The sequence below is a fragment of the Micropterus dolomieu genome, linkage group LG01 (genome assembly GCF_021292245.1).
Source record: "Micropterus dolomieu isolate WLL.071019.BEF.003 ecotype Adirondacks linkage group LG01, ASM2129224v1, whole genome shotgun sequence".
Taxonomy (NCBI): domain Eukaryota; kingdom Metazoa; phylum Chordata; class Actinopteri; order Centrarchiformes; family Centrarchidae; genus Micropterus; species Micropterus dolomieu.
In genome coordinates, this window is record NC_060150.1 from 11,119,163 (window position 1) to 11,144,984 (window position 25,822).

The following is a 25,822-nucleotide window of genomic DNA, read 5'->3' on the forward strand; positions in this document are numbered from 1 at the left end:
CAAAGTTGAACATGTGTGAATTTTGACACCGTAGTTTGTAGAGGGCTGGCTGTACGGGCTTGTGTTTGTAAATTTTGTGAAATTGTGGTCCCTCTCCAGATTTACACACTGAATGAACCCCTTTGGATGTGGTTAGACCCCCTCATGCAGACACCACCTTCTGTTTCGACCACAAAGATGGGGGTTCCAGCTGTGTGTGTGAGAGAGAGAGAGAGAGACAGGCTGGTAGATATAGTGAATGAAACAGGAAGCCAGCCAAACCAAAACTGTTAGGCAAGATATTTTTTTATTGCCTCATACAGGCACAACTGTAAAAGGAACTGCTACTTTCACTGTGAAGATACAAAACAACTATAACTGACAACAAAATTTGTAGAGGGCTGGCTGTATGGGCTTGTGTTTATAAATTTAGTGAAATTGTGGTGCCTCTCCACAGATTTACGCGCTGAATGAACCCCTTTGGATGTGGTTAGATCCCCTCATGCAGACACCACCTTCTGTTTCGACCATGAAGATAGGGGTTCCAGGGGTGGGTGGGTGTGACAGGCTGGTAGATATAGTGAATGAAACAGGAAACGAGCAAAACCAAAACTGTTAGGCAAGATATTTTTTTATTGCCTCATACAGGCACAACTGTAAAAGGAACTGCTACTTTCGCTGTGAAGACACAAAACAACTATAACTGACAACAAAATTTGTAGAGGGCTGGCTGTATGGGCTTGTGTTTATAAATTTAGTGAAATTGTGGTGCCTCTCCACAGATTTACGCGCTGAATGAACCCCTTTGGATGTGGTTAGATCCCCTCATGCAGACACCACCTTCTGTTTCGACCATGAAGATAGGGGTTCCAGGGGTGGGTGGGTGTGACAGGCTGGTAGATATAGTGAATGAAACAGGAAACGAGCAAAACCAAAACTGTTAGGCAAGATATTTTTTTATTGCCTCATACAGGCACAACTGTAAAAGGAACTGCTACTTTCGCTGTGAAGACACAAAACAACTATAACTGACAACAAAATTTGTAGAGGGCTGGCTGTATGGGCTTGTGTTTATAAATTTAGTGAAATTGTGGTGCCTCTCCACAGATTTACGCGCTGAATGAACCCCTTTGGATGTGGTTAGATCCCCTCATGCAGACACCACCTTCTGTTTCGACCATGAAGATAGGGGTTCCAGGGGTGGGTGGGTGTGACAGGCTGGTAGATATAGTGAATGAAACAGGAAACGAGCAAAACCAAAACTGTTAGGCAAGATATTTTTTTATTGCCTCATACAGGCACAACTGTAAAAGGAACTGCTACTTTCGCTGTGAAGACACAAAACAACTATAACTGACAACAAAATGAACTAAACAACAACCTCACACACAATAAGGGCTAACAACTACAAGGACCCCCCTATGTTTATAACTAAACTAATGGGGATAGCTGTGCAAATGGTCAGATGATGCACGGGTGATCAGAAGTGTCGTGGTAGGCCTATATGGGTTCCAGCCCCTCTTTTCTTGTTGTGGCCCCTGGGTGCTCTGGGTTTGGTGTTCATGTAGTCACTCTGGGAATCTGTCCTCCTCAGTTTGACCTGCAAGACGCGAGAAGACCGTTAAACAACTGCATTATGTCTGTGAAGCTTCATAATGTGTCACACACAGTATGGTTGTTAGCGTTGCCAGGACTGTACCTTGTACATTGAGGACATATAAGGATAGAATCTTAGAGGTAGTGAATAGGTTTGGTACATGTTTACACTTATTTTAATATTCCAACTTTGAATCGTTCTGCTCCCAGACAGCATCAGATGTTACCACAAGAGAAAGGAGGAATGAATGCATTCCTTTGCATTTAGTGTGCCGTGTTTTTCCTTTATATTCTTTAACATGCACAGAGTGAAGAGCTGGACCCAGTTCAGGGGATCCGTCTTTCAAAAGAATTTTAATATGTTGTAATTTTAGTTTGAGGGCCACTTCCTGGTGAAAGCCTGCAATAATTTGACTTGACGTGCTCATTTGAAGCTCCTGAACACACTGTGATATAAGATATGAGGTACATTTTTATTTTATGTAGTGTTGGATGTGGACATGTGTGCACAGTTGAAATATTGCCCATTGTTAAAATTAAAGATTTGGACATAAAGAGTTTTATAATAAACATTTTGATCAGAAAAACTGAGGTTGCAATGTGTTATTTCTTCTGACTCCAGTAATATAAATTACATCTAAATGAAATAATTTGACCACTTAATATTGCCAAAACTTTTGAATTAAAATTAACAGGTTATGTTGGTTCAAATTAATGATGCTTTTATTGTAATTGAAAAGTTACCCATGGTGGGAGTTATAAGACGTGGCTGACTATGTTCTGGCCAAGAAAAATGTATAAATCTATTAATTGATAAGTATTACAACAAATTCCCTAACAGAATTCTCAAAATTCTTTGCTGAGATGTGAAAGCTCTTGGAGAACAGTTTTAGACCATCTTGGTGGCAATTTGGGACATACATTGGTTTTTTGAATTTATAAAAAAAACAGAAATGAGAAAACAAAGCAGGGTTTTTTGTGAAAAATAATGGTTTACAGACATCCTTGAAGTCAGTCAAATGATAAAGACTGTTCTCTAAATTCTAGAAAAATGCTAGAAAGATGCTAAAAAGATGCTTCAGATGATCTTTCGAAAAAATGGGTGATGTTAAACTAGCAGGTGAACTACAGAATATGTACCCTCTTCTCTTACACACACTGTCCATTGGTTAAAAGACTAAACGTTTTCCCAAAAGGTTTTGAGTTGAATTCTTTTTTCTGTGTCTAAAAGGTTAAAGTATTTGCTCAGAATGATTACTTCAAAACATAAGTTTCTCTTTGTTGTCCTGAGGCATAGCTTACCAAGCTGATGATGGCGATAACTGTGACAGTTATGCTGTAGATGATGAGACCACCCACCACAATCCAAATCCAGAGAGATACACTAAGCTGAACTGTTTCAGGAACATTGCAGTTTTTGCAGTCAATGCCTTGGTGTCCTGGAAGAAACATATTCAGGAAGTATTCAGTGTAGGGGACTATGTGAACATGAAAATGATAGGATTGGTGTTTGTTTTAAAACCTCTGCACCTTCAAGGAATATTTACCTTCTACAAGTACCAGGATCCTTGAACCATATGCTTTTACAAGAGGAGGAGGGTACATGACCGTGCCCTCACATCTGTAGATACCATGGTGACTGTTGTTCACTCCAGTGAGCCTGAACGATTTATTATCTTTGTTTTCATGCATTTCCACGTCCTCCCTGGTGTATGGTGAATCACTTTTTGATACATTGTTTTTGTGGCTTGAATGGGTGTAAATTACTTTTTGCTGCTTTAGGAGGTTAAATTTCAGGTGTTCACCAGTCAGCTGTGGGCATGGCACGGCCACATTGCCTCCAGCAGATACGTTGAAAGTTTCCAGCGTGTCTGGAGAAAAGAAATGTAATAATGATTCAGGGTACCATTTTATATTGATTTCTGATCACTACATACACAGTATAATTTATAATAATATAAATGATGCACAAACAAAAGCTTGCAAATACTTAACACATTGAAACTTTGGAATAGAGAAACAGTTTTCTAAGCAGAGAGCTAGAGGAGCCTAGCACTGCGTTTGTTGTTGCAGCAAACCGAGTAAGGATACCTGTGTCTTTGTCTGTAACTAAACACACCTTTGCAAAGGAAATGGGTTCTTAGAGCTACAGGCTGCAACTCAGCTACAAGACTGATTTATTTGCATTTATTTCCCCTGGCTGATATTCAGGCTTTGAAACTCATCATTTCACATTTCACCCCCACATGGAATGTTTTTCAATAACAGCACATCTAAGTACATTTACTTTTTTTAACCATTCTCACATTTCACATGAAAAAACATTGAATGTGAGTGGCGCACTTGAGTCAGCCAGTGACTGACTCAAGTATGCCACTCACAAGGTTGTGGTTTATGTAATGTAGTGCTATTTGTTGTATGGATCAGTGTTGAAATGAATGCCTTCTCCACTCTATGGAAACAGCAATTATCCTTGAGTTGGGGAAACACTTTTATTTTGAAATTCCTCTTTTAACTCTGGTAGATGCTGGTTCACATTAATATGTGTCTGAACCCACAAATACACATATTCAGCCAGCATTATGAGACTTTAAGTTCATCATAGGTGGTAATCAATAGATAAACAGCCAATAACTGAGGATAAATCTACCTGAAACCAATTACAACAAGCATTTTTTAAAATTAGCTCGAATTTATGGGTTGCAGTGACGTCAACAACTTACCGTTGCCGGCGCAGATGTTTTGAGACTCGGCAGCATGAGATAATCTGTAGCCCATAAGGATCGTGAACACTAAGCAAGCACTCATCTTGATCTTTTGCACTGAGAGTGTGAACTTGCCTCCAGCAGAATGATGTCCTTGAGGCTTTCCCTCATCACCTAGAACTTTAAGCTCCTCCAACAAACTACATTAACCTGTATACTGCAGAGAAATCTGATCTGGTAATTAGATTTTATCAACGCTGGTTCCGTGCACGCGTTTCTTTGACTGCAATGCATCATATCCTCATTCTGCCTCTGATTGAAGCACTCCCACGGTGCTGCAGTGACTGAGCCGCACACATCTTCTCTGGAGGGAAAACATCCTGTGGCAGAACCGCCTTCTCTTCTGAAGTTTCCGCTCTCTCCCATAGTTTGTGACCTTTGATGCCTTAATTGTGTTCTTAACTTAAGACTAATGTTATGTGTTAATTTAGACGTCAATGCATGCCAGTTCTGTACATATTAAGTATTTTGCAAGCTGATGCATATTTAATTTGATGCGTTATATTGAATCATTGTCTGGAGACAAAGAATAAGAGAATGGGGGAGAGAAAAAAAATGTGGGAACCACACCAACATGCAGGGCGGACTTATACAAAACATCCTCCTTTTATTACCAAATTTAAACATTTTAAAATACTTATTACTTATAATACTAGCATGCAATGCAAATGAGCACTGCTAAAATATATTAGAGAAAATACACTCTAGCTGTATGTGTTCAAGTAGATGTTGCAGCCACAGTTGCAGTTGGAGCGAGTGACCTAAAGTGCAATGACCCAGTGTGCCTTGTGGAAAGGTTTGCTGAACATAATGAGAAGCACCACCAAACAGATATTGAACAGATTTGAACTGACATGCGTGACTGCCAAAATATCATTACCTCACATAAAGACATTGGAAGCCCAGATGCTTAAGTGTAGGGGAAGTGAACAAGAAACCATCTCCATACTGTATGAGTACAGAACAGACACTGGCACATAACATGTATGTTAACATGTCAGTTGGGGAAAATACTGTGTTTGTGCTGTGAAGGAATATCAGCTATAAGAGAAGGTAACTTGATTTTTCTATGATTTAAAAACCTGTGTCAACAAAATGGTGATGGGAAAGTGCAATAGCTTTCTTGGTCCACTAGATGACAACAAAGCCTTTTATTTTGATCAGCATCTTAACTGCTACAGACCTGGAAAATATCTATTTGCTACAATCTTATATTAATTGCAACATAATGTCCCTTTGCTTCAATGCCTTTCCTGTTTTATACAAGTTTAACTACCTAGAGCAGGGATTAGAGACCATAAAAGGGTGGAAAGTATCTACTTTGTGTGGCAACACATGGCAACAGATTCAGGGGGTTGTAAAGTGGGGATTAAATCATTTCTAAAATGTTGTGTTGCCATGTGTCCATATGGATAACATGCAATAATCTCCTAATCTGGAACAAGTCCCTTTTGTCTGGTGGCTTTGGGTGAGCATCAGCAAGAACCCATGCAGAGCTCCAGTCTGGTTAAATGTGTCTGCTTCACTCAACTTAAAAAAAAAACAACATATTTCACCTTGATCTTTTTATCTTATAAAGAGCAATAAAATATGTATTTTATTTTTAGCAGTATTTTATTATTATTAGTTTAGCTATTGTTATGGTGATGATATTGGTGCTTATTATTATTATTATTATTATTATTATTATTATCTACTTTCACTAACTAGAGAGAATAGCTGCTGGATGCTGATGCTGCCTTCAATGTTCCTGTTATCTCCGACTTTCGACTTCATAATCTGTAAAATAAAAACTCATTCCAGTGCTTTTTGAGATGGCCCAAAACACCTTGAAAAATCAGTAGTTTTCATCCGTTTATATAAATAAGGAGCGATGAATAATTATCGGCAGGACGAAGGTATACTTAATCCAACACAAAACTGCACTAAAATGTGTGAGATGTTAAATTCACAGACCACAATTCAACTCTTTTCCAGTATATTAGCTACTGTAGCTTCTTCTCTGCGACCAACTCTAATATAAGATAATTCCGACAGGCCATGAAGGCAGCGTTTGGGTTCTGGGCTGGACAGGAAACGACGGAGACGCGCAGCGTGTCTCCTCAGCAGCTCCGGGAGAGAAGAATGGGAAAAGGGAATGTGACTGTATATGTAGACGAGCCAATGTGGGAAAACATGAGCACAACGGACAGTTTTTAACTAGATTCCTCTTTAAAACAGATAATTACACATATCATAGACTATCAGGAGTTTTTCTTCTTCTTTTCCCTGAGGAGAGGGATATTTGCTCCCATTGGAGAACACAGGAGAGGAGAGGATCCTCTTTGTGAATCTCATTTGACTGTAAGTGGATTTTTCTTTACTATTTCGGCATGTTTTAATTCACCAACACCTTTTTTCCTAGTCCTTTAAATAAGCATACTCAGACTAAAAATGCCAATCATGAATAATATCCGTTTATTATGCTATCCACTGGCAGCCCATCCTAGATTGTGTCTTCTGGAAAAGAGACAGTGGAGTAGCTGTGCTGTATGCTTACTATGCTTGTTAAAGACAAGGACCGCTAGGTGTTAAGAAACAAGCCACCGTGAATGTGTTGTTGCCTGTTACAGAAAGTGTGGCTGTTTGAATGGGGGTTTGTGTGTCCCCTATGCGGCCATTGAACGATCCTTTTCTTGGGGATAAAGGGCGTGCAGCGTTTTGGCCGACTTGGAAAAGAGCCGCAGCTTTCAATCCAACACGAGCCTTTTGTTATGTTGTATTTGTTAGTTATGTGGCTAAAGCCAAGCCTTTGGGCTCTGTCGTGGCCGGCTGGTGGCATTTTCAACCTAATTTTCCTCCCCTGCATCTCAGTGAACAGGGAGATGTATAGTCTCCACCCTGTTTAGCGGGAGGAGGCTATCTGCTTCTGGTAATGGCCGATGGTTTTGTCGCGCTAATGAGCTGGTGGGTTATTCAAAAATACTATATTTTGTCTTTATAACCCTGTAAAATAAGTTGTAATGTATGTTAGTGTGGCTGTATTGAGTTCATCATTAGCTACGTCTTTCACTGCAGCACATGAACACTGCTTTAGTTCCCTTTGTTGGATGACGCCGCCAGCAGGTTGGATAACATGAAGCCAGTTTGACCAGTGACTATCCAAATTAATGCTAGCATCCACTTTAGCCAGGAGAAGTAGCCTAAATCTTTTTTTAAAAAACGACGCAGTGTTTGTGTTTGTTCAGAAGCCGTCTGGACAAATAAAGCTAGACAGAAGTGGAAAAGTTAAATCTCAAAACACATATTGTGTTTATACTTTGCTGCTGCTTCACTGGCAGAAATAACTAGAGGTTCACAAATAACCAAACTATTGCAAATTATCTCCACTGAAGTCAAGCCACTTTTCCCTCCCAAGTCTTAGCCTCAGACTTTTATTGCATTCAGACATTAACACTGGGAAGATAATGACACTTCATTGACAGTGGGGTTCAAAGGTCATTTGTAAAGGGGCTGTACACCATGCTGCTGTCTGGTTGGCCCCCATATGGGCCCAGATTTTCACCCAGTAAACGTTCCCTGCCTGTGTGTGGGTGTTATTTACACAGCCAAGGCCTGGCCAGGGCACCTTCTTAACTGTATCTCTTCCGTTCAGGGGTGAATAGACAAAACAAACTGTATTGGCTCCAAAAAAAAGGCCACTTGGCCCAGCCTTTTTTCCCCACAGTGGCATTATAATAGACTGTCTGTGTCCTTAAGGCACGCTTGATTTGCATTCACAAAGCAATAGACTAGAAGCACATTATTCTGGGCATTGAGACAGTGCAGCAACAATGCAACCCATTCGCTTACAGTGCAGTTAATGGGTTGAAAATAACTACTGACCTTCTGGTTGCTTCCCCTCAGGCAGATGCCTTTAGGTTTGTCATGTTTCTGGAAAATAACAGAGTTTGGAGTCAGATTTCACTTGCCGTCTGGTCAGAGACACATAAGAGGACAGAAAATGAGTGATGCCACAAGCACATCTGGAAAGCCTGGTGATATTTCGTGTTTGTTCCTTTGGGCATTTTTATTGTGTTTCTGTTTCCTGCTCTGTGTCTGTGTCCCATTAGTGTTTCTTAAGAACTTAATTATCAGCTGTTTTGATGAAATGGAGGGTTTTAAAATATTTTCTCTGTTTTTGATGTTAGAGGCAATCTTATTGGGTTCATTTTAGTCCTTTGGCTGAATTCCAACAGAATTATTGTCATTGTAGGTGTAGCAATATCACATAATGAGCAAGATTTAGTTATGTTGGCATTGGTGCGAGCACATGAGCAACTTAAAAAGAAATAGATTCAGTAGAAAGTAATAGGATCATACAAAATATTTACTTGGTAGAGTTAATAGTCCCGCAGTCATTGCATTCAGGCAATATGATATACAGCTCATCCATAAAAAGCTCAGTCATGGATTACATTTCCAGCCACAGAGGTAAGACATGTTAGAAGAGAGCGTGTCATTTCACTACCCCTGTTTTTAAAAGAACATGTAAGGAATTTTTCACTGTCAGCTTTCTTTCCCGAGGCTACTGAAAAGAGAACCAAGGGAGAGGGGCTATATATTTTGGAGGAAACATCAGCTCAAAATACATAACCAGGAACATGGTTTTCTCATTCACCCACTCTGTCTTGTTTTGCCAAAAGAAAAAGGGAAGAAAAAACCCTTCTGCTTTCCTCTCTCCAACCCTCTACTCTCTTTCATCCTTTTTTTGTATGCTTGATTTCCTTGGGATGTTGTTGATTCCATGAGAAAAACAGTTGTCAAAGAAATTTTTGGCATGAGGAATGATCCTCAGAGACTGTGTGTGTGTGTTAGCATCTCCTGCGTGCTAGCCTGTCCGTCTGTCAGCACTTTACTGGCTCTGTCGTGCGAGTTGCAAGGCCCATGTCTGACTTCCGCCCATCCATCTACCCATGTCCCTGGGCATAAGACTTTTCTGCACAAAAGCTCCAGAGATGCAGCTGGGGGGTGGCAGTGGTGGTTGGTGTAAGTTTACCCAGGTTGTGTTACAGCCGCAGGTGTAGGTGGGTAAAGGAAGGCAGGGGGAGGATGGCACTTCAAATGCAGTCTTCTACACACCCCATGGAGAGCTGGAGGGGAGAGTGTAAGCTGATATTTCCAATGATAGGAGGTACTACTGTGACTTGGGTCAGGGAGTGGAAAACAAACTGGAAAAGGCATCAGGGCCCTGCTCCTTGATGCCAAACAAGATGCCACATTAGGGTGTGTTGTGTGTTAGTGAAAGTGTCTATGTGTCATTCAACCTGGGTGTGTCCCCCCCTCTTGTCACCCGTGCGTGGTCCCAGGCTCTATAGGGCCTTGTTCTGGTAACATTTTGCTGACCTTTGGTGGCAGCTGCCCCTGCCATTTGGAAACAAAGACAAATGGCTAACCAGCCCGCCTGTAGCCTGCAGAACCTCCACTGTTCCAGATAGAGAGTTGCTCTTCCTGTTGGCCTTTTCATACGTACAGAGCAACTTATATCAGTGGCAGGAAATCTGTTGTTTGAGATCTACAGCCTTTTCTTTTGTGATGATTGATTTCTGTCCTTCGACAAGGCTAAGGGTAAGGTGGGGGAGCCTGGAAAAAAACATGCACTTTTACTCTTGTGCCTCAGTTTCTGTATTGTTTTTCATGAATATTAACCCACCGCCAGGAAATGTGGAAGGTGAAGAGATGTGACGGTGTGTCATATCGTCCGCCAGTGCATGGACAACACAAGCCTCTATCCTCTTGCTGCACTGCTGATTGGAGTAGGCAGATGGAGGGCACCCTCCTCTCCTTTCAGGGCAATACATGATCCAGGTCCTCGTTCAGCAGGTGCACTCAAGCGCACAGGCACATACACACCGCTATATAAAGACAACTAGTGAGCCAAACGGCGAAGATTGACCTACAATCGGATGTCTTTGTTCGTTTTAATATCTGTGCCTTTGGGGGAACCTTTTCTCCCGTGCCAGGAGTGTATACATTTTTAGTACAGGTCAGCCCTGCTGGGAATTACACTCTTAAAGGAAGGGAGTTATTTTATGATGAAATGTTTTAATTTCCCCTAAAACGGCCTTGTCTACCTAACTACATTTCCCAGATTAACTTCGGAGAACGGGTCTGCACTTGTTGCATCTAGCTGTGGGTGATAATTTGTAGGTGGAAAGTGCAAGTTTTCAAGTGGAGAAAACATTATGGTTGCCCTCCTTACTCAATACACACCATTTCTGGTTGTGGTTTCATTGCATTCTGGTCTACTGAAGCTTCTATAATTGGAGAAAGTGATACCCCTGCTTCTTTTAAGATGGATTTGTCCCTGTCAAATTGTTAAGCGTCTGTAGAAAATTTGTGGGTCCAGAAATGAGTCATTGCTTTTTGATTTAGAGGGAGAGGCACCAAGAAATCAGTTTTTGTTTCTGTATTTTTAAGGAGAATTGGAAATCATTAATAGGGTCTTGAGCCATATATTACACTATATGACAACCTCAGTCTGTCCGTCTTTATCTCACAGTGTTTCCTATATGTTCATTTACGCTGACCGCCACAGATTGATTTTCTATTTTTTTATTTTTTACTAGGCCTATTTAAAATTGTATTTGATTGCAGAGCGCCGTAGCGTGTTCCCGCAGCACATCCCCTCGCTCGTCCCTCTCTCTCGCTCTCTCCCTCCCTTATGAACACAGCTGCACGTTGTCAATGTAGGAGAGCCAGCTTAAAAAAGTTATTAGCAAGCATTACATTCTGTGGGAAACACTGTCTCACCACTTATTCCATGACCCATTTTCCTATATTTTATCTGATCTGCTATGATGCATGTCTATCCTGTTGTATTGTTTATTCATTAATTGTCTCTTTTGTTTGCTACCTCTTTCTTTTTACCACTGTATGTTTCGTTTAAGCAGCTTAGGCAGCTATTAATCAGTGTGACTTTGACAATGGCAGGTGGCAGATTCTCACTGGTGCCACCAGCCCCACCCACCCAACCCCACAGTATTACAGATGGTCTGTCCCATTCACTGTAAGGGGTCAGTCTTTGTTAACTCAACAGTGCATGTGACAGAAAATGGGGAGCCCTGTAAAAATTGGACCTTTTGTGAAACATACTGTCGTGAATGTTACTCTTTGTCACGTCAGTTGATCTTGCAGTCTGCATGATCAACACCTGTGACTGCCACAAAACCTTGAGGCACCATGAAAGTTACCTTAGCATCTGAGGTTGGAAAAAATATCATCCCAGTGGGAATTCGCAGCTAGAATTCCAGCATCTGCATCAGGTGTCGGCGAGTAGAACGCAGAGGGTGGAGTGGAGGAGGTGATTTATGGTATCATGTTTCTTTCTCTACCACACCTGCCTATGTAATCCACCGCAAAATCCAGTTAAAGCAACAGCAACGGGATGGGTTGATGAATGGGACGGCCTGTCTGTGTGGATGGACAGCCTTTAGAGGTGGGCAATGGAAAATGGGTCTTTGACATGGAACACAAAATCCTTAAGGCAAGCAGGAGTGCTTCAGAGAGAGAGAGTAGTGGTTAGAGCACACAAAGTGCTAACTCAGAGGAAATATACGTGGGCTGTCTGGCTGCTGTATAGAAAATATGCATTATTGACTTGGTCATGTATGATCTGTCTAGTCTAAGACGTACATATGGAAGGAAGAAGTGGATTTATTTCCCACTCACTGTATTGCTTTCGCATGCGCTATTTTGCATCCCTAATTGAATCAAATGAAATGACCTGTTCTTTGCACCGGGTCATGCCATACCTTATAGCATGGGATAAACACCAGGGCATGTGTCCTTTGTGTGTCCAGTCTATTCTCATGAAACAATAACAGCAGTTTCCGTGTCTACTTGTTTATGTGTGTGCAGGCTTGATGGTGTTTGTTTGCCTTTTTTGCCCGCCTCTGGTAACACTTAAGAGTCCATTATACAAAGGGTTTGAGAGCGAGACACCCCAAACCCACACAGATGCAAACAAAGTGAACTGTACTGTTTTCTCTCACCCCACTGTGAAATGCCTGCCCCTTGGCCCAAAATGTTTAGATTAACTCTGTTTTTGATGAGTTTATGCTTGTACAGTTTCTAACCATTGACATTCCAGTCAAATCCACTGAGGATTCAGTTTTATGTGCCACTTAGCGTAGACTAACAATAGCAGCATTATGAGACTATCAGAGAAAGTCAAGGATGGAGTTACAGTGATTACAGTGTTCTTTTCTAGTGTCTCTTTTAAGAGGTTAGCATCATATTGTGTTGGGGGTGTCATGTTTGTGTGCGGTTACAAAAGCAGTGGCATATGCCTGAATCATTGGAACAAATATCCTGCCACGCATAGAAAATAGATTCCAGACCTGAGCGTGCACTGAATTTAAGTTGTCATCCTCTTGAATTGTAGGGATTCTGCTACACTACATTCATACACTGATACCGAAAACAGACTCACACTTAAATTATTGAAACGTTTCAAGTGTTTCTGTGTTGAGTTCAAGCCACGAACTAGCAGTGCACCAAAAACTAGGGCTGAAATGGGCTTGTTTTGTCATTAAATATGCACTCACTGTAGCCTACTTTTCCCCCCTCAGAAAGTTTAACTACACTCTCACCCATAATCATGAAAGTTACCCCCTCTCATGTCTGTTAGAAAGTAGCTACACTATCCAGGCGGTACTTAAGTGTGCGGTGAAACCTCAAGGAAAGGTAACGAGAGAGGGGGTTGGAAATCAGCCTGCCCTTGTCACATTGCCCATTCAAAACATCCCAAGCCAAGAGCCACAAGGTTCACCGCACATCGCCATGTCACTAGTGACTCCAAAAACGAGCAAGCTGCCAAAAAGACTTTGGGGGAAGTGGAAGAACACCTGTGAGGAAGAGGGTGAAAAGTGTATCAGACAGATGAGGCACAGAGGGAAGGAGAGGACAGGACAGAGAGGTTCATGAGAACCAATAAAATGTTCCTCAGTGCAGCTGGTGCCATGTGAAATATGACAGCTTGGAAACACTGAGGTCATTCTTCGTTTCCCTTGCGTCCTCTGCCAATGTCTGGAAGTCACACTTTTTCACAATGCTTGGCTTCAAGCTACTGCTCTGCATTTGCTGTACAGACTGATGTTGGCAGGCTGCTCCATTTTTTTTTTTTTTCTTTCTACATCAGGGTTCATGTAGGACACTGAAGGAATCTAGAGTTTCAGTCAGTGACCTACAACGCAACGAGAGAGAATGCAAGTGAAAGCAGCCGTGCTTGCCGTGGTAGAAGTGGATTGACACAGAGAATCCCTTGACAGTCACTCAAACCTGCAGACTTAATCCCACAAAATAGCGCTGTGTGGGTGCGCTTGTGTGGCTTCCTCTTGCCAAATCTCATTGACTAATACCCTGGCAGCTATGCGAGTGAGCCCGAGCCTCTATTGACTGAGTCTCTGGGTTAAGTTAGTGGCTGAGTAGCTTGCTAATCTCTCTTTGCTCCGCTGATCTTCACTCTCTAGTGAGTTCAGATTATTTCGGCCCATGTGCCACACAGGCAACTCTACTATGTGACTGAATAGAGGCCTGCCCCTGAGTTTGGCACCATGACCGACTTTGAGGCTATCAGGAGGGTCACTGTCATACTATTTGTGGACACTCGGCTTGACCCCTCATTGCTGCTGTGTAAATGAGGAGTGAGATCTTTAAGCTGATAGCTGTGAGCAAGCTGTGCCACTGATCAAGTTTGAGCACACTGATTTCTTCTGCACGCTTGTTCAAATGCTGACACAAAGGACTATTTTGATCAAACGCAAAAGGGAACGGGTCCAAATGTAGACTAACACTAGAGGCATTTGATCACGTAACTCTGTATGTGTGTGTTACATTACCCATAAACCCCACCAGCCAGCCAGTGGGACCTCCATCAGATCCCACTGGCCATCGTGGGAACATTCCTGACGCAGCATTATTCCATAATTCCCACCATGTGTGGTTTTTCCAGAGCCGAGTGCTCGCTGCACGGACCGTGGAGAATCCTGTTGAGAGGAGATCAGCTCCTTGTAATCGCAACCAGACTTCACTGCATGATAGTGGAAGGTCACTTCAATAATACCATCACCACGGGGTAAAGCTCATTAAGAGAGCAGGTTGTTTGTTTTGCCCAGGTACAGAGAATGACATGTCATGTGACTAGGGCTGCAGCTAACGATGATTTTAGTATTCGAAGCTTCGATAGATTATTTCAACGATTCATCGATGCATCGGTTAAGAAGTACTTTTGCTGGAGGGGAGTTAAAAGGTGCAGCTCCCCGACACCCACCTAACTCTTGACTTTGAGGTTCCAACTCACGGCCCAAAAAGGAGAACAACAAACGCACGTGTGAATATTTTCAGCTGAGGTCTGCGGCTTACTTTGGCTAACCTTCAACTAGGGCTGGACAATAAAACAACAATAATTATCGCTATATAATTTTTTTACGATATAACAAATGTTCAATAAATGTTTGGTTTTATTCATTTGAATCATACACGAATTAGGACTTAATTTTTCTTATTAAGATGTTTTATTCTGTTGAGGAAAATGACTGAAAAAGGTTTTACTTAATTTTACTTAAAGATATTTGTTGACAAAGATTTTATCATAAATATTTTGAATGTTCTATCTCAGATTTGTGATGTGATCCACTATTTGGCATCAAGTGTTGACCATAAAGAAAAGTTTAAACCACAATTAACCATCAGGTCTCTTCAACTTTCACTCAGGAGCAAAAATCAGCCTTTAAACTTGAAAGAAAAAACTATTTGATACTTATCGTGATAATTATCGACATCGAAAGATATGAAACTTTTTATCGTGATAACATTTTTGGCCATATCGTCCAGCCCTACCTTCAACTCAACAATCAATCAGGACTTCAGTTAAATGCTAAAGTTGATGTTACTGTTACCTTGTCTGTGGTCCGCTGGCAGAACACCGGCTGCTTTTTGTTCAGGTGCTGTTGCGGAGGAGACATAAGTTTCGTTTTACGGTGGACAGACGGTAACATTAGAGAGTTGTTGTTTTGTTTAGCTTGAAATAATCCCATACATTGGACACTTTCTTCTTTGTCCCTCGCTGTTTTCTCTCTCTTCCTCCACTTTTCAAACAGCTCCGTTATAATCACGTTGTGTTCACACGTGTTCGCGCGATGTGCGACAGTAATAAATGTCCGTGTGAAACACTGTGCTGTAAAGTTAAATGGATTAAACAAAAAACATTTTATTAATCGATTTATTCAATGAATCGTTTCAGCCCTTCATGTGACCAAGAGGCACTTTAGTGTGTGTAGATGTTGAGCACACTGAATGAAATTAAGTACACATATGGGTTGTGTTTATTATTAGTCATAATAGTCCTGAATCGCTTCACTGAAATTCCACTACTCATCAGGAAAGACTACCCAAAGTGTGACATGGATGTGAAAAGATTATATAGAATTTTATTAACATATCTTTTGTACAGTGACGTGGCGTGTGCATCTTCATTTGTTCCCAACTTTGATAGATCTAAAAGCAGGGGCCTTTCAGACTTGAAACTGTTGAAGTGATTCTGTATTGAACTGTGCAATAATGGAAGCAGTTGCTTTTATGAGTTGCACTTGCCTTGGTATAAAAGCAATGCTCTGATCAATACTAATGCACCTTCCCAGTGAGGACTGGGTTTGAACCATCATTCAGCTGCCTGATGGTTTACCTCGCTGCCCTTGCAGGACTCTCAGGGTCACTGCTAAGGCCTTATCTTGTTCTGAAACCAGATTAAGATTCTGTTTAGTGTTTCTGATCAATAAGTCTTCCTTGATCCAGCCATTGATATACAGATTGGTGAATTAGGGAGTATATCTATGTTGCGTTGTGAATTAGAGGTCACTACCCACACAACGTGATAATATATCCCATTTCCAGATTTTATCTTGTCGTGCATTACAAGACTGAGCGCACTGCACCTTTTAATCATTAACCTGTAGTCTGAGTTGCGTCACTATGTCATGGGGTTTCTGCTATTTTATTTTTTTTTTGTGCGGTTATGATTAAGATAGGTAGGTAGTTTTATTGTCACAATATTACAAGTTATAGTGTGAAATTGTGTTTTGTAACTCCCTTCTGCTACATAGCAGACGATATACATTAATACAGAATCAATGGTAAACCGAAATAAACTATCATCACTGGAGCATTGATGAGGATGAATTAGAGTTTAAGAGGCTTGGGGCGAAAAAGCTGCTCTGCAGTCTGGTGGTTTGGCAGCAGAAACTTCTATATCTATTCCCAGAAGGCAGCAGGGTGAACAGGCTGTGGCTGGGGTGGTACTGTCCTTTTTTGGTCCTCCATTACCAGTACCAGCTGGCCTCTACTCAACTCGGTTTGGCCGTGCTCCGTTTTCCATTGCAGGTAGTACCCAGAGATAGTACGCTTAAATATAGCTAGTCATCATAGCGACGCCACACACAACTGCCGCGATGTAATGTTCAATGCGACACACACACACCAGCGATCCACATACAGCTTTCTTTTTATTTAAGTTAAAACGTTTCAGCCTTACTCAGAATGTAAAGACAGATAAGCAGTATGAAAACCTTACAGCTCTGTTTTCCTCTGCCGTTGTTGCTGCAGCGGTCTGTGTGATGGTGGGACCAGAGGGCTCTGTGAGCGGGCGGCTGGCCGGCCTCGCGAGCTCCTCCCGCAGGTTGCCGCAGGCTTCCCCCGCCGTCACTTTCAAGCACATTTTTGTTCCACCATCACTTTTTGTATAACTGGCAATATTTGAAATCTACACACCTCACACCTGATGTCTCACCTCAAAACTTCTCAGAAGTGGATTTTGTGATGAAATAAAGTACGAAAATTGTAAAATAGAAAACTTTCTGTTGCTGGCCTCTGTCAGGCGCGCTCAATAATGATGCAGTGAATAGTGACGATTCTCTCTGACCAATCAGCAGTCGGCTGTGTGCACGTCACATTTTAGTATAGTCTCAGCTCGCTTGGAACCTCAACAGTGGTGATACGAAAAAAAGTACCTGGAAACAGGTACAGGTACAACTTTTCCACAATAGTAAACCAAACAAAGGTGAGTCGAGCCGAGTCGAGCTGGTACTGTGCAGTGGAAAAGGGTCTTTAGTATCCTTTGGGCTCTGCATAAGCACCTCATCTCACTGATATCACTGATGCTTGGAAATGGGCACCAATGATCTTCTGAGCAGTTTTAATCACCCGCTGCAGAGCTTTCTTCAGCAGACTGTTGAGCAGACTCCTCTCTAAGATGGTTGTAATTATAATCCTTAAGTGTGAGTAGATGCATTATCTCACAACATTACAGATAACTTGCTGTGTCCAAAATGTCTAGACACAGATTTAAATGAATACATTGTATTGCAGTCTGTTCCCACTACCCTTCAAGATTATGTTAAGATAGGTGTTGATTCAACTGTGTAGAAATTTTTAAGGCTATAGTTTTTGGTGGTTTTGTACTGGATTGTATTCTGCTGTTATTTTGTCTAGATAGTTATTCCTTCCCAAGTGTTAGTGTGCCAAAACCTAATGGAAAATCCAGTTTTAGTTGGTTTGACCTTCATTCCTATTATCCATGTTAATTATATGGTAGTAGAATGAGTAAGGAAATGTTTCATGTGGATTGGGCACAGATGGCCGGTACACAGTCCATTTGTCCGTATAATGCTAATACCGATCAAATATATCAGATTTGGCAGCACTATGTGTAAAATTATAATTTATTTTGTAATGTTGTGTGTTATAAAATGGAAAATTCAACAACAGATGCAATGTTTCTGGTATGATAATTTAAAATAAAGCTGTGTTCATTGGCAGTAAAATCATTTTAAAAAAGGCAAACATGATTACAGTATATATTAGTGTACATAGTATATTTTACAGTATATTCTTTCCCAGATTGGGTTCTTTGTGAATGAATAGCATAACTGAAATCAGTATGAGGGGTATGTGCTCTTTGAATGGGGCCGACACAAGTGCCCAAGGGGCATAATGTACACTGATCTGCCCACTTAATGTGGGGTGTCATCCTAACCAACAAAAACGCTGTGTTAGTAGCTTGTATGTCATTTTTGCCCTTCTTTAATGTCAGTTTGGGACCAGTCTGTGATGTGGTCATGTAAAACCCATGTTACAGCATGTGTCTATCACGCTACAGTCTCATCACAGGAAGTACTTCTACAGTACAGTGTGATTAGTGGAAGTGACATATTTGGGGATTTGACAAACATACAATACCAACATTCACTGTACACATCTACTGTGCGTTTAGCCCTGTGGAATGGCCCTTACTCATTTGCTGTGCTTCCCCTTCAACAGTCCTGTCTTTCTTTTCCTCCTGTGACATCATCATCACATCTGCTAGCTCAGTGTCCTGCCCTCCTTCCCACTTCCTGCCCCGACAGGAAATGAGCTGCACCAAAGGACTGCTGTTAATGGGAGAAGTGTGGGTGGACAAGGACACACCTGTGTCTTACTACATTGGACTCTGTGTTTTCCCTTGGTCTGTTGTTGAAGCAGGGCACCAAACTAGGCCACATAAAAGTCTGTTGAAACTAACTGTTGTGAAGGCAGTGATACTCAGGGCACCTTTTGGGGCAGTTGTGTGTTGTCATAGTGCCTGCAGAATCCCCTTGCATAAGAACAGATATTTTTTCCAGTTGCTCTATGTGGCTTAATGCACGGGCTCCACATACACAGATCTGCTGATGTAACTATAAATGTAACAATACCGGTGTTAGCTAGCAGCATTGGTGTGTTTTGTTAACCTCATCTTGGTTAGACTCTCCTCTGTATAAGTGTATTGTTTCAGGTGATACATGAACAATACACAGAATGGTTTGACACTATAACAACATTTTGACGGTGCATACCAATATGTTTGCCAGTTTTATTACAGAAGAATTGTTTGATTTGAGTCTTTTAAAATGAAAACGTGTTGTCCTCTCCATTTTTGTACAACTATTTGCTCTTTGATCATAAGTTGGCTATGTTTTTGTGTGCTGCAGGCCTGCTTTTGTTTTCAGCATTGGAGCAGCTGGCAGCCGGCCCCTGTCCTGTTGTGACTGTAGCAACTGTGTTCCCTGCAGCTGCACAGGGCCATGTGTCACTCCCACACCTGTTCAATGGCCTTCTGTTGACTGAGTGATATCACACATTAACTGTGTGCAAATTACACTGGAGGGATGGAGGTGGTGGGGAGACCTGTAATCTGAGCAGGCAATTGTGTGTCTATTTTACACACACACACACACACACACACACACACACACACACACACACACACACACACACACACACACACACACACACACACACACACACACACACACAATGCCTTAACAGCGAGCGGTAAGGGTAGTGGCCACTGCAAGTATAAACTAAGACTCATTACTGTACTTCCCCATCAGTGCACATCTGACCGGAGATGAATACAAACAGGCGACTACTGCGAGGAAACCATTTATAGTTACACAGGTCAGTGGATTCTGACCCCATCCATCTGCACCAGCACATGGGAACTGTAACAAGATGCTGAGGTAAAGAAGCTATTAAAGCAGGTCGAGATTTTGGCTTTTAGAAGAACTCTGTGTTTAGGTTTGTGTAACGCTTTCCCACGAATAGGCCTGTGTCTTACCAGGACAATAGACAGTAACAAAGCAAGAACAGAAACATATCAGCAACAGAGCAGTGTACATTAAAAGGAGAACGATGGCAGGAGTGGCTTTGCCTTCTCCCCCATCCTCATGTTTCTTGTGTCTTCCCCTCCCTGCCAGTCTGTGTGTGGTTGTTTGGGGGCGTGTCATCATGTCTCTCTCACTCCGGCTCACCACCTGAGGCTCACCTGCAATCAACCCACTCAGTTAAATACCGCGGCTCTTCAATCTCTCCCTGCCAGTTCATCAGTTAACCTTCAGTGGTAACCTGCTTTCTGGTCCTCTGAGTGTTTCTGCTGCCCTTGTGATTTCCTTGTTGCCTTTTGTTAACGTCTTTTTCCTCTGTCTGTCTTCAGTGCACCTCAGCCATGTTTGGAGTCACTGCCTGTCTGTCTGGAGAAAGTCCGACTTTGCTGCAATCTTGCCACGCCAAACCTACGAACCCCCCCTCCGTCCTGCCCGCTTGCCTGTCCCCCTGTCCTGTTACCTGTGTTGAAAATAAAACCTGAGTTACCATTCATTTGCTTCCTTGTCTGCTTTTGGATCCATTGAACTGAAACCTAACAAAAGATTAAAGACCTGAAAACAGTACTCAGGTCAGTAGCTATTTTCATTTAAAAGATAAAAAATAATTATTTGGTAATTATATAAGAGTTTCCTTATGTGTGAACACATCCAGCAACCATAGGCAGTGCTACGGTAGAGCTTGATGGGTCTATGATTACATTTAATACAAAATTCTCTCTGATTTCCTTTCCTATTCCTATTCAGCTGCTCCCATTCTCCAGCTGATCTGGTCTAATTGGTTGCCATAGTAATCTATGCATTAGAGTCACCTGGGCGAGTTGCCCTCGTCATGCAGGTATATTCAGAAGTGAGGAAACCTCATTCAAAATCCCACTGATATTTATAACAAAGTTAATAACTAAAAATCCAACTTTGAAACATAGCTGTTCTCAACAGTATGTTGTGTGTTGCTTCATGTGTTTAGACAAGGATGGTAGTTTTTGCATTATTTAATATTGTTGTTTTTGTTTTTTAGCAGCCTCCAACAAATACCATTTCCCACAAGACCTAGATGTTTGCAAGCTAAACTTCGAGTCCATGAGCGATTGGAGGGTGCGTAGTTTGCTCAGATATGCCTGTAATACCAGCAGGACAGAGAGGCACGAACACTATAGAAGTTTTTAGATAGAAGAGATAACAAATATGATGATGTACACAGACTCCTGCTAGCGATGTTAGGCGGCCTGAAGCTGAAGGAAGGACCCCAGAGCCTCACCTTGAAAAACTAACCAACCCAAAAAATACCACAACATGCAACGGAACTTCATTCAGAGCTGGTATGAACAGAAATCCTGAATATTCTGTCACTAAAGATGCAACCTTTTGTAGGCATTTTCTACAGCCCCTGTCTGTTGCTTGTTTGTCAAGATGTGAGCTGCTCTGTTTTCCAAAGTTGACTGTCTCTGCATCATCCTGCCTTATGTCTGAACTTGTGTTGCATGAAGTTGATTGACAAATGCCACATGTCCGCTTCTAGCTTTGTTTATTCATATTAGATAGCTCAGTTTAATGCATTAATAATTTATTTGATAGTAATATATGAATGGAAACAGAAATCTTAAAAATTACATTTTAGTTTATAGTATGTAGACTTTCAGGTGATGAAACAGTGTGAAGTCGTCTATACTGAAATCAAGTCAAGGATTCAGCTACTATTCTTTTTCTGGACATTTTAAATTGAAATTAAAAAAGCAGTTGATGGTAACAGCTAGTGAGGCAAAGAGAAAGGGCTACATGAAGCCAGAGAGAAACATTTATGATAATAAAGAAGTAAAACTACCTTACAGCTAGTAAATACAAAATGCCCTGTTTTTCATCTTTAAAACCTCTTCAAGGATACTTCACAAGCACTGAGGAGAAGGATGGGTCAGTTTAGAGATTATATGGCATTAACAAAAATGATGCTTGTGTTGTTACCCTCCTTTAAGGACAAGAAAAGGCCATTTGATTGTCACTGACCTGCTCGGTGGGCTTACTGGGCTCTGTTGGCATTTGCCCGAACCCTCTAACCCCACCGACACCCACACACACATGTGTAGGCTGAGGTCGCAGGTGTTGAGATGCTCATAAAAAAGCACAACCTGTCTAATGTCACTGAGCAGGTGGATGTGTAATTGCATAATGAAAAATGGAGGCCCACACAAACGTGCCATGTGGCGTAAGGTGTTCAGACGGAGCAGTGGGAGAGATAAGGTGATGAGTCAGACACAGAGACTGTATTCACAGGAGGTTTAAAAAGTATTTTATCATCACAACACCTCACTGCTGTCTACATTCTTTAGATTTCTCTGTCTCGCTCTCTGTCTTAATGCCCTAAAATCCTGGTGTCAACCATATCCAACCAAGCATCCAAAAGCACAGATACAACCTATCAACAAACTCGGCTTGTCAGATTGAATGTGTTATGATGGAATACTGCAATATGAGTCCCTGCGCAAAATGTGAGAATTTGCATTTCTAACTCAAAGGCTTTTCTGTTTCCTCAAGGCGTCCATTATTCTTCTCTGTGTCCTGAAATAAACAAACCACAGATTTGCACTGTTGAGATTGATGTCTTTCATAAGAGCAGAAACAATGATGACAAATAATGTAGCCAACAATCTGCACGTCTACAACATTCATTACACAGTATCTGTACTCTATCTTCTCCATTAATGCCATAGTGTGCCGAAGTAATCAGGGGACATTTCAGACTGTCATGGAGCAGTGTAGCATTGCATCACAAAAAAACCATTTTTTAAGCAAACCGACACAAACTGGCTGACTCAACGCCTGTTCCTTCAGCGAGAAGCAGTGAACAGTAAATTGCTGTCATTTGTTTTGTTTTTTCCTCCCCTGAGAGCTGCATGCTTGCCCAGAGGGAGAAAAATAAAATTAGCAAAAAGTTTTCACATCAGAGCACAAACAAACATGCAGCCGTTTTAATTGAAATATCATTTTCTTTCTTCTGTGATGACTTGAAATTGATGTTTCTGAATGTAGAAGATGTAGAAAAGAAGTTAGTTTACCGCCTTCAGATTACAGTGTAAATATTTCGTATTTAAGGGGTACCATGAAGTACATTCTTTGTACCTACTGGTAGGTAGAAAGTATGAAGTACGGGAATGAGGAGCCCATTCTCATCTCAGGGCGTCCAATACCAACGCTTTCAGAAAAAGTGACAAAACGTAGTTATTACACGCACTGGGTGCGTCTCAAAAACGCTTCCGGAAGCGTCTCTATGAGACGCACTGAGGCGTCCTGTAAAGACAGTAAGTGATAAAGGTGTTGACAGCCCCCCGAAGCCCCTACCCTTACCATAACCATCAGAAATGTTAGTACCTAAACCTGACTTTATGCATGTTGACTGGCTAACCCTACAGCTGCGCACATCGTCTGCAGGACCGGACAAGTGACAAATGTTAACAACTAGCTAATGTGTTAGCCAGTCTTATTCTGCTTTGTCCAACTTCAGTTCAGAGCCACAGACAGTCACACAAGCATGCAAATGCTGAAAATCCAACTTACTATTTCCATTTGACATGTGTCCATTTTTAACATAGTATGCATTGTGTTGATAGAATTTTACAGGCAGTGCTACATATTATAGCGTGCTTATCCTGTAACTACACTGCAATTACAGAAAGAGGTGAACAAAGAAGATTTTATTGTACAGCCCATGTATCTCAGACTTAAACTGCAAGGAAAACGTTGGCAAAAACACAGTCGGATGTGATGCAGCTTGGCATACTAATTTATATATACAGGTACAGCTTTCTCAATAAGCTTTGGCAACAATAATGTACACCATTAATCAAGATCCAATCCATGTTTTTACAACATTTATTTTGTTTGTTTGTAAGTGTATCATAAATGATGAATACTAGTGTTGGTACTGGTACTTCACACTTTTACTGTCTTGTTACCCAGTGGCAAAGCTACTTTACTGCATAATTATTAAACTGTGTCATTTATCTCAGTCTTAAAAACAAAGCTGTTACCCTCTTACTACATAATCTCTTGTCATCTTCCCTTGTGCTTACATAGTAGTTTCGTGTATGTACTCAGTAAGTATTTTATCTATACCCCATTTTTACTCTTACTCTATGGGTCTCTAAGGACACCTCCTGTTTTGTGAGAACACAGACCTACGTATATGTTATAGAGATATCCCCTCCGACACACACTTTAATTCTCCATGGGAACCTTAATCTGCCACTTCTAGTCAAATTCCTGTTTCCCAAGAGATGGGACAGACTATCAAACTGTAAATGTGTATGTTGTGTGTGTTCAGTATGTTTCTGTGTTTTTGTGGGTGTCTTTTGTTAGCAAGTTAGGTCATAGGTGGGTTTACCCGCCCAAGGAAAAGATTGTGCAAGAAACATTTTAAGACCACGAGCGGGGAAGACAGAACAGATGATTGCAGTGCACGTCAAGAAAGGAGAGTCAGAGAAGGAAGGGAGGGAGTGCATGGAGAGATAGGAAAGGAAGGGTTAATGAGCATGTACGATATTGCAAATTAGGTCTAGGCAAGCCTCAAAGACAAGCAAGGACGTCAATTTCTCCTATCTGCTTAAACAGTATAGATTTTAATGAGTAGTATTATCTGTCTTAAAAAATGAGGCAAAAGATCTTCCTTTACTCTTCTCAGTCTTCAAGAGGCTCACTGAAGAACGATTTAACAAACAGAAGACGGTACTTAATGCTTTTACATAAAATGGTGATTTAAAGATGCACTATGTGCAGTTTTCAATCATCTTATCATCTTAAATCAGGAAAGGTTTAGCAGCAGGGAAAAGTGTCCCATCCCTGTTTAATGGGACCCTGTAAATCCATCCTGGTTGTGTCAGGGCTTTCTAGACAGGACCCAGAAGCAGACCGGAGACATGATGACAGTTTAGGATATTTATTGTAAAGGCAATTAAGGGTAGGTGGCTGAGTGGAAGGCCAGGGAGTGGGGCTGGCATTTCTTGGTAGAGCTTGAAGAGATTGGCAAGCAGTGAGTCCAAGGCAGAGAGCCAGCAGGTAAAAGGCAGGCAAAGAGAGCTGAGGAGCTCCACGGCAGATAGAAAGGTGTGGTTTCTAAAGACAAGGTATCAAAAGGACGATCAAGCAAGAAAACAGATGTCTAAGCTGGCTGGTGCGAGTGCCTACACTCAGTGACTTCACAATCCAGTGGGGCCAGAAGATATTAAAATAACTTGCATATCTGTTATTGACATTATACTTAACAAAGTTTTAAATGCTTTTTAATATATAAATGTGGTATAGTTATTTTGCAACACTAACGTTAGTGTTTTCATTAAGATGAAAACAAAAAGGGTTTGAAATGTTTCACTCTGTGTAATGAAATATAGAATATATCAAAGATTGACTTTTTGAATAGAATTACGTTAGAAAATCAACTTCACCACAATATTCTATTTATTAAAGACTCATCTTTGTTTACTTTATATTTTTCATCACCTGGAGCATTTATTACAGAGAGCTGGAGAGACCTGGAAGCCTTGTTATTGTCGTGGAAGTCTGTATCTGTTGGCGTGGACTGATGTGGAAAAGTGTTCTCTCCTTCTGTTTACTTTGAGATTTAAATATTGTCCGTATTTGTTTTATAGGTCCATTTATTTATGGTTCACATTGTAATAAATTCTATATATATTAGCACTCACTGTCTTTACTACTTACTGAAAAGCTAATCGTATACCACAGATAAAACATGAAACATTAAAGCTGAACTCTTGCTAAAGAACATCAGTCTAGTATAAG

The 25,822-nt window shown here is 41.2% G+C and overlaps 2 protein-coding genes across 8 annotated transcripts in view; one reads left to right on the top strand and one right to left on the bottom strand.

Moving 5' to 3' along the window:
- Positions 1-592: 592 nt before the first annotated feature.
- si:dkey-1h24.6 (cytotoxic T-lymphocyte protein 4) lies at positions 593-4,647 on the bottom strand. Its single transcript, XM_046057016.1, has 4 exons — positions 4,299-4,647; positions 3,123-3,446; positions 2,878-3,014; positions 593-1,579 (listed from the first exon to the last, which is right to left on the bottom strand). Exons 1-4 carry the CDS (start codon positions 4,381-4,383, stop codon positions 1,460-1,462), a joined length of 666 nt encoding a protein of 221 aa, XP_045912972.1. The 5' UTR covers positions 4,384-4,647; the 3' UTR covers positions 593-1,459.
- raph1b (Ras association (RalGDS/AF-6) and pleckstrin homology domains 1b) overlaps positions 4,354-25,822 on the top strand; it is a 56,112-nt gene continuing 34,643 nt past the window's right edge. For 6 of the 7 annotated variants that reach the window (XM_046056922.1, XM_046056939.1, XM_046056947.1 and 3 more), the window contains exon 1: positions 6,415-6,683. The gene's annotated coding sequence lies outside the window, so the exon portion shown is untranslated. Of the gene's footprint in view, positions 4,518-6,414; positions 6,684-25,822 lie in introns of those variants that run through there. The other variant, XM_046056930.1, reaches the window with a different exon arrangement.

What these genes read in the sequence shown, in the direction of transcription:
- si:dkey-1h24.6 (XM_046057016.1), bottom strand. Translation starts at nt 4,383, where the DNA reads ATGAGTGCTTGCTTAGTGTTCACGATCCTTATGGGCTACAGATTATCT. An exon ending in GATCCTGGTACTTGTAGAAG is followed by an intron (nt 3,015 to 3,122) that starts GTAAATATTCCT and finishes TGTTTCTTCCAG; the next exon opens with GACACCAAGGCATTGACTGC. An exon ending in TTATCGCCATCATCAGCTTG is followed by an intron (nt 1,580 to 2,877) that starts GTAAGCTATGCC and finishes CGCGTCTTGCAG; the next exon opens with GTCAAACTGAGGAGGACAGA.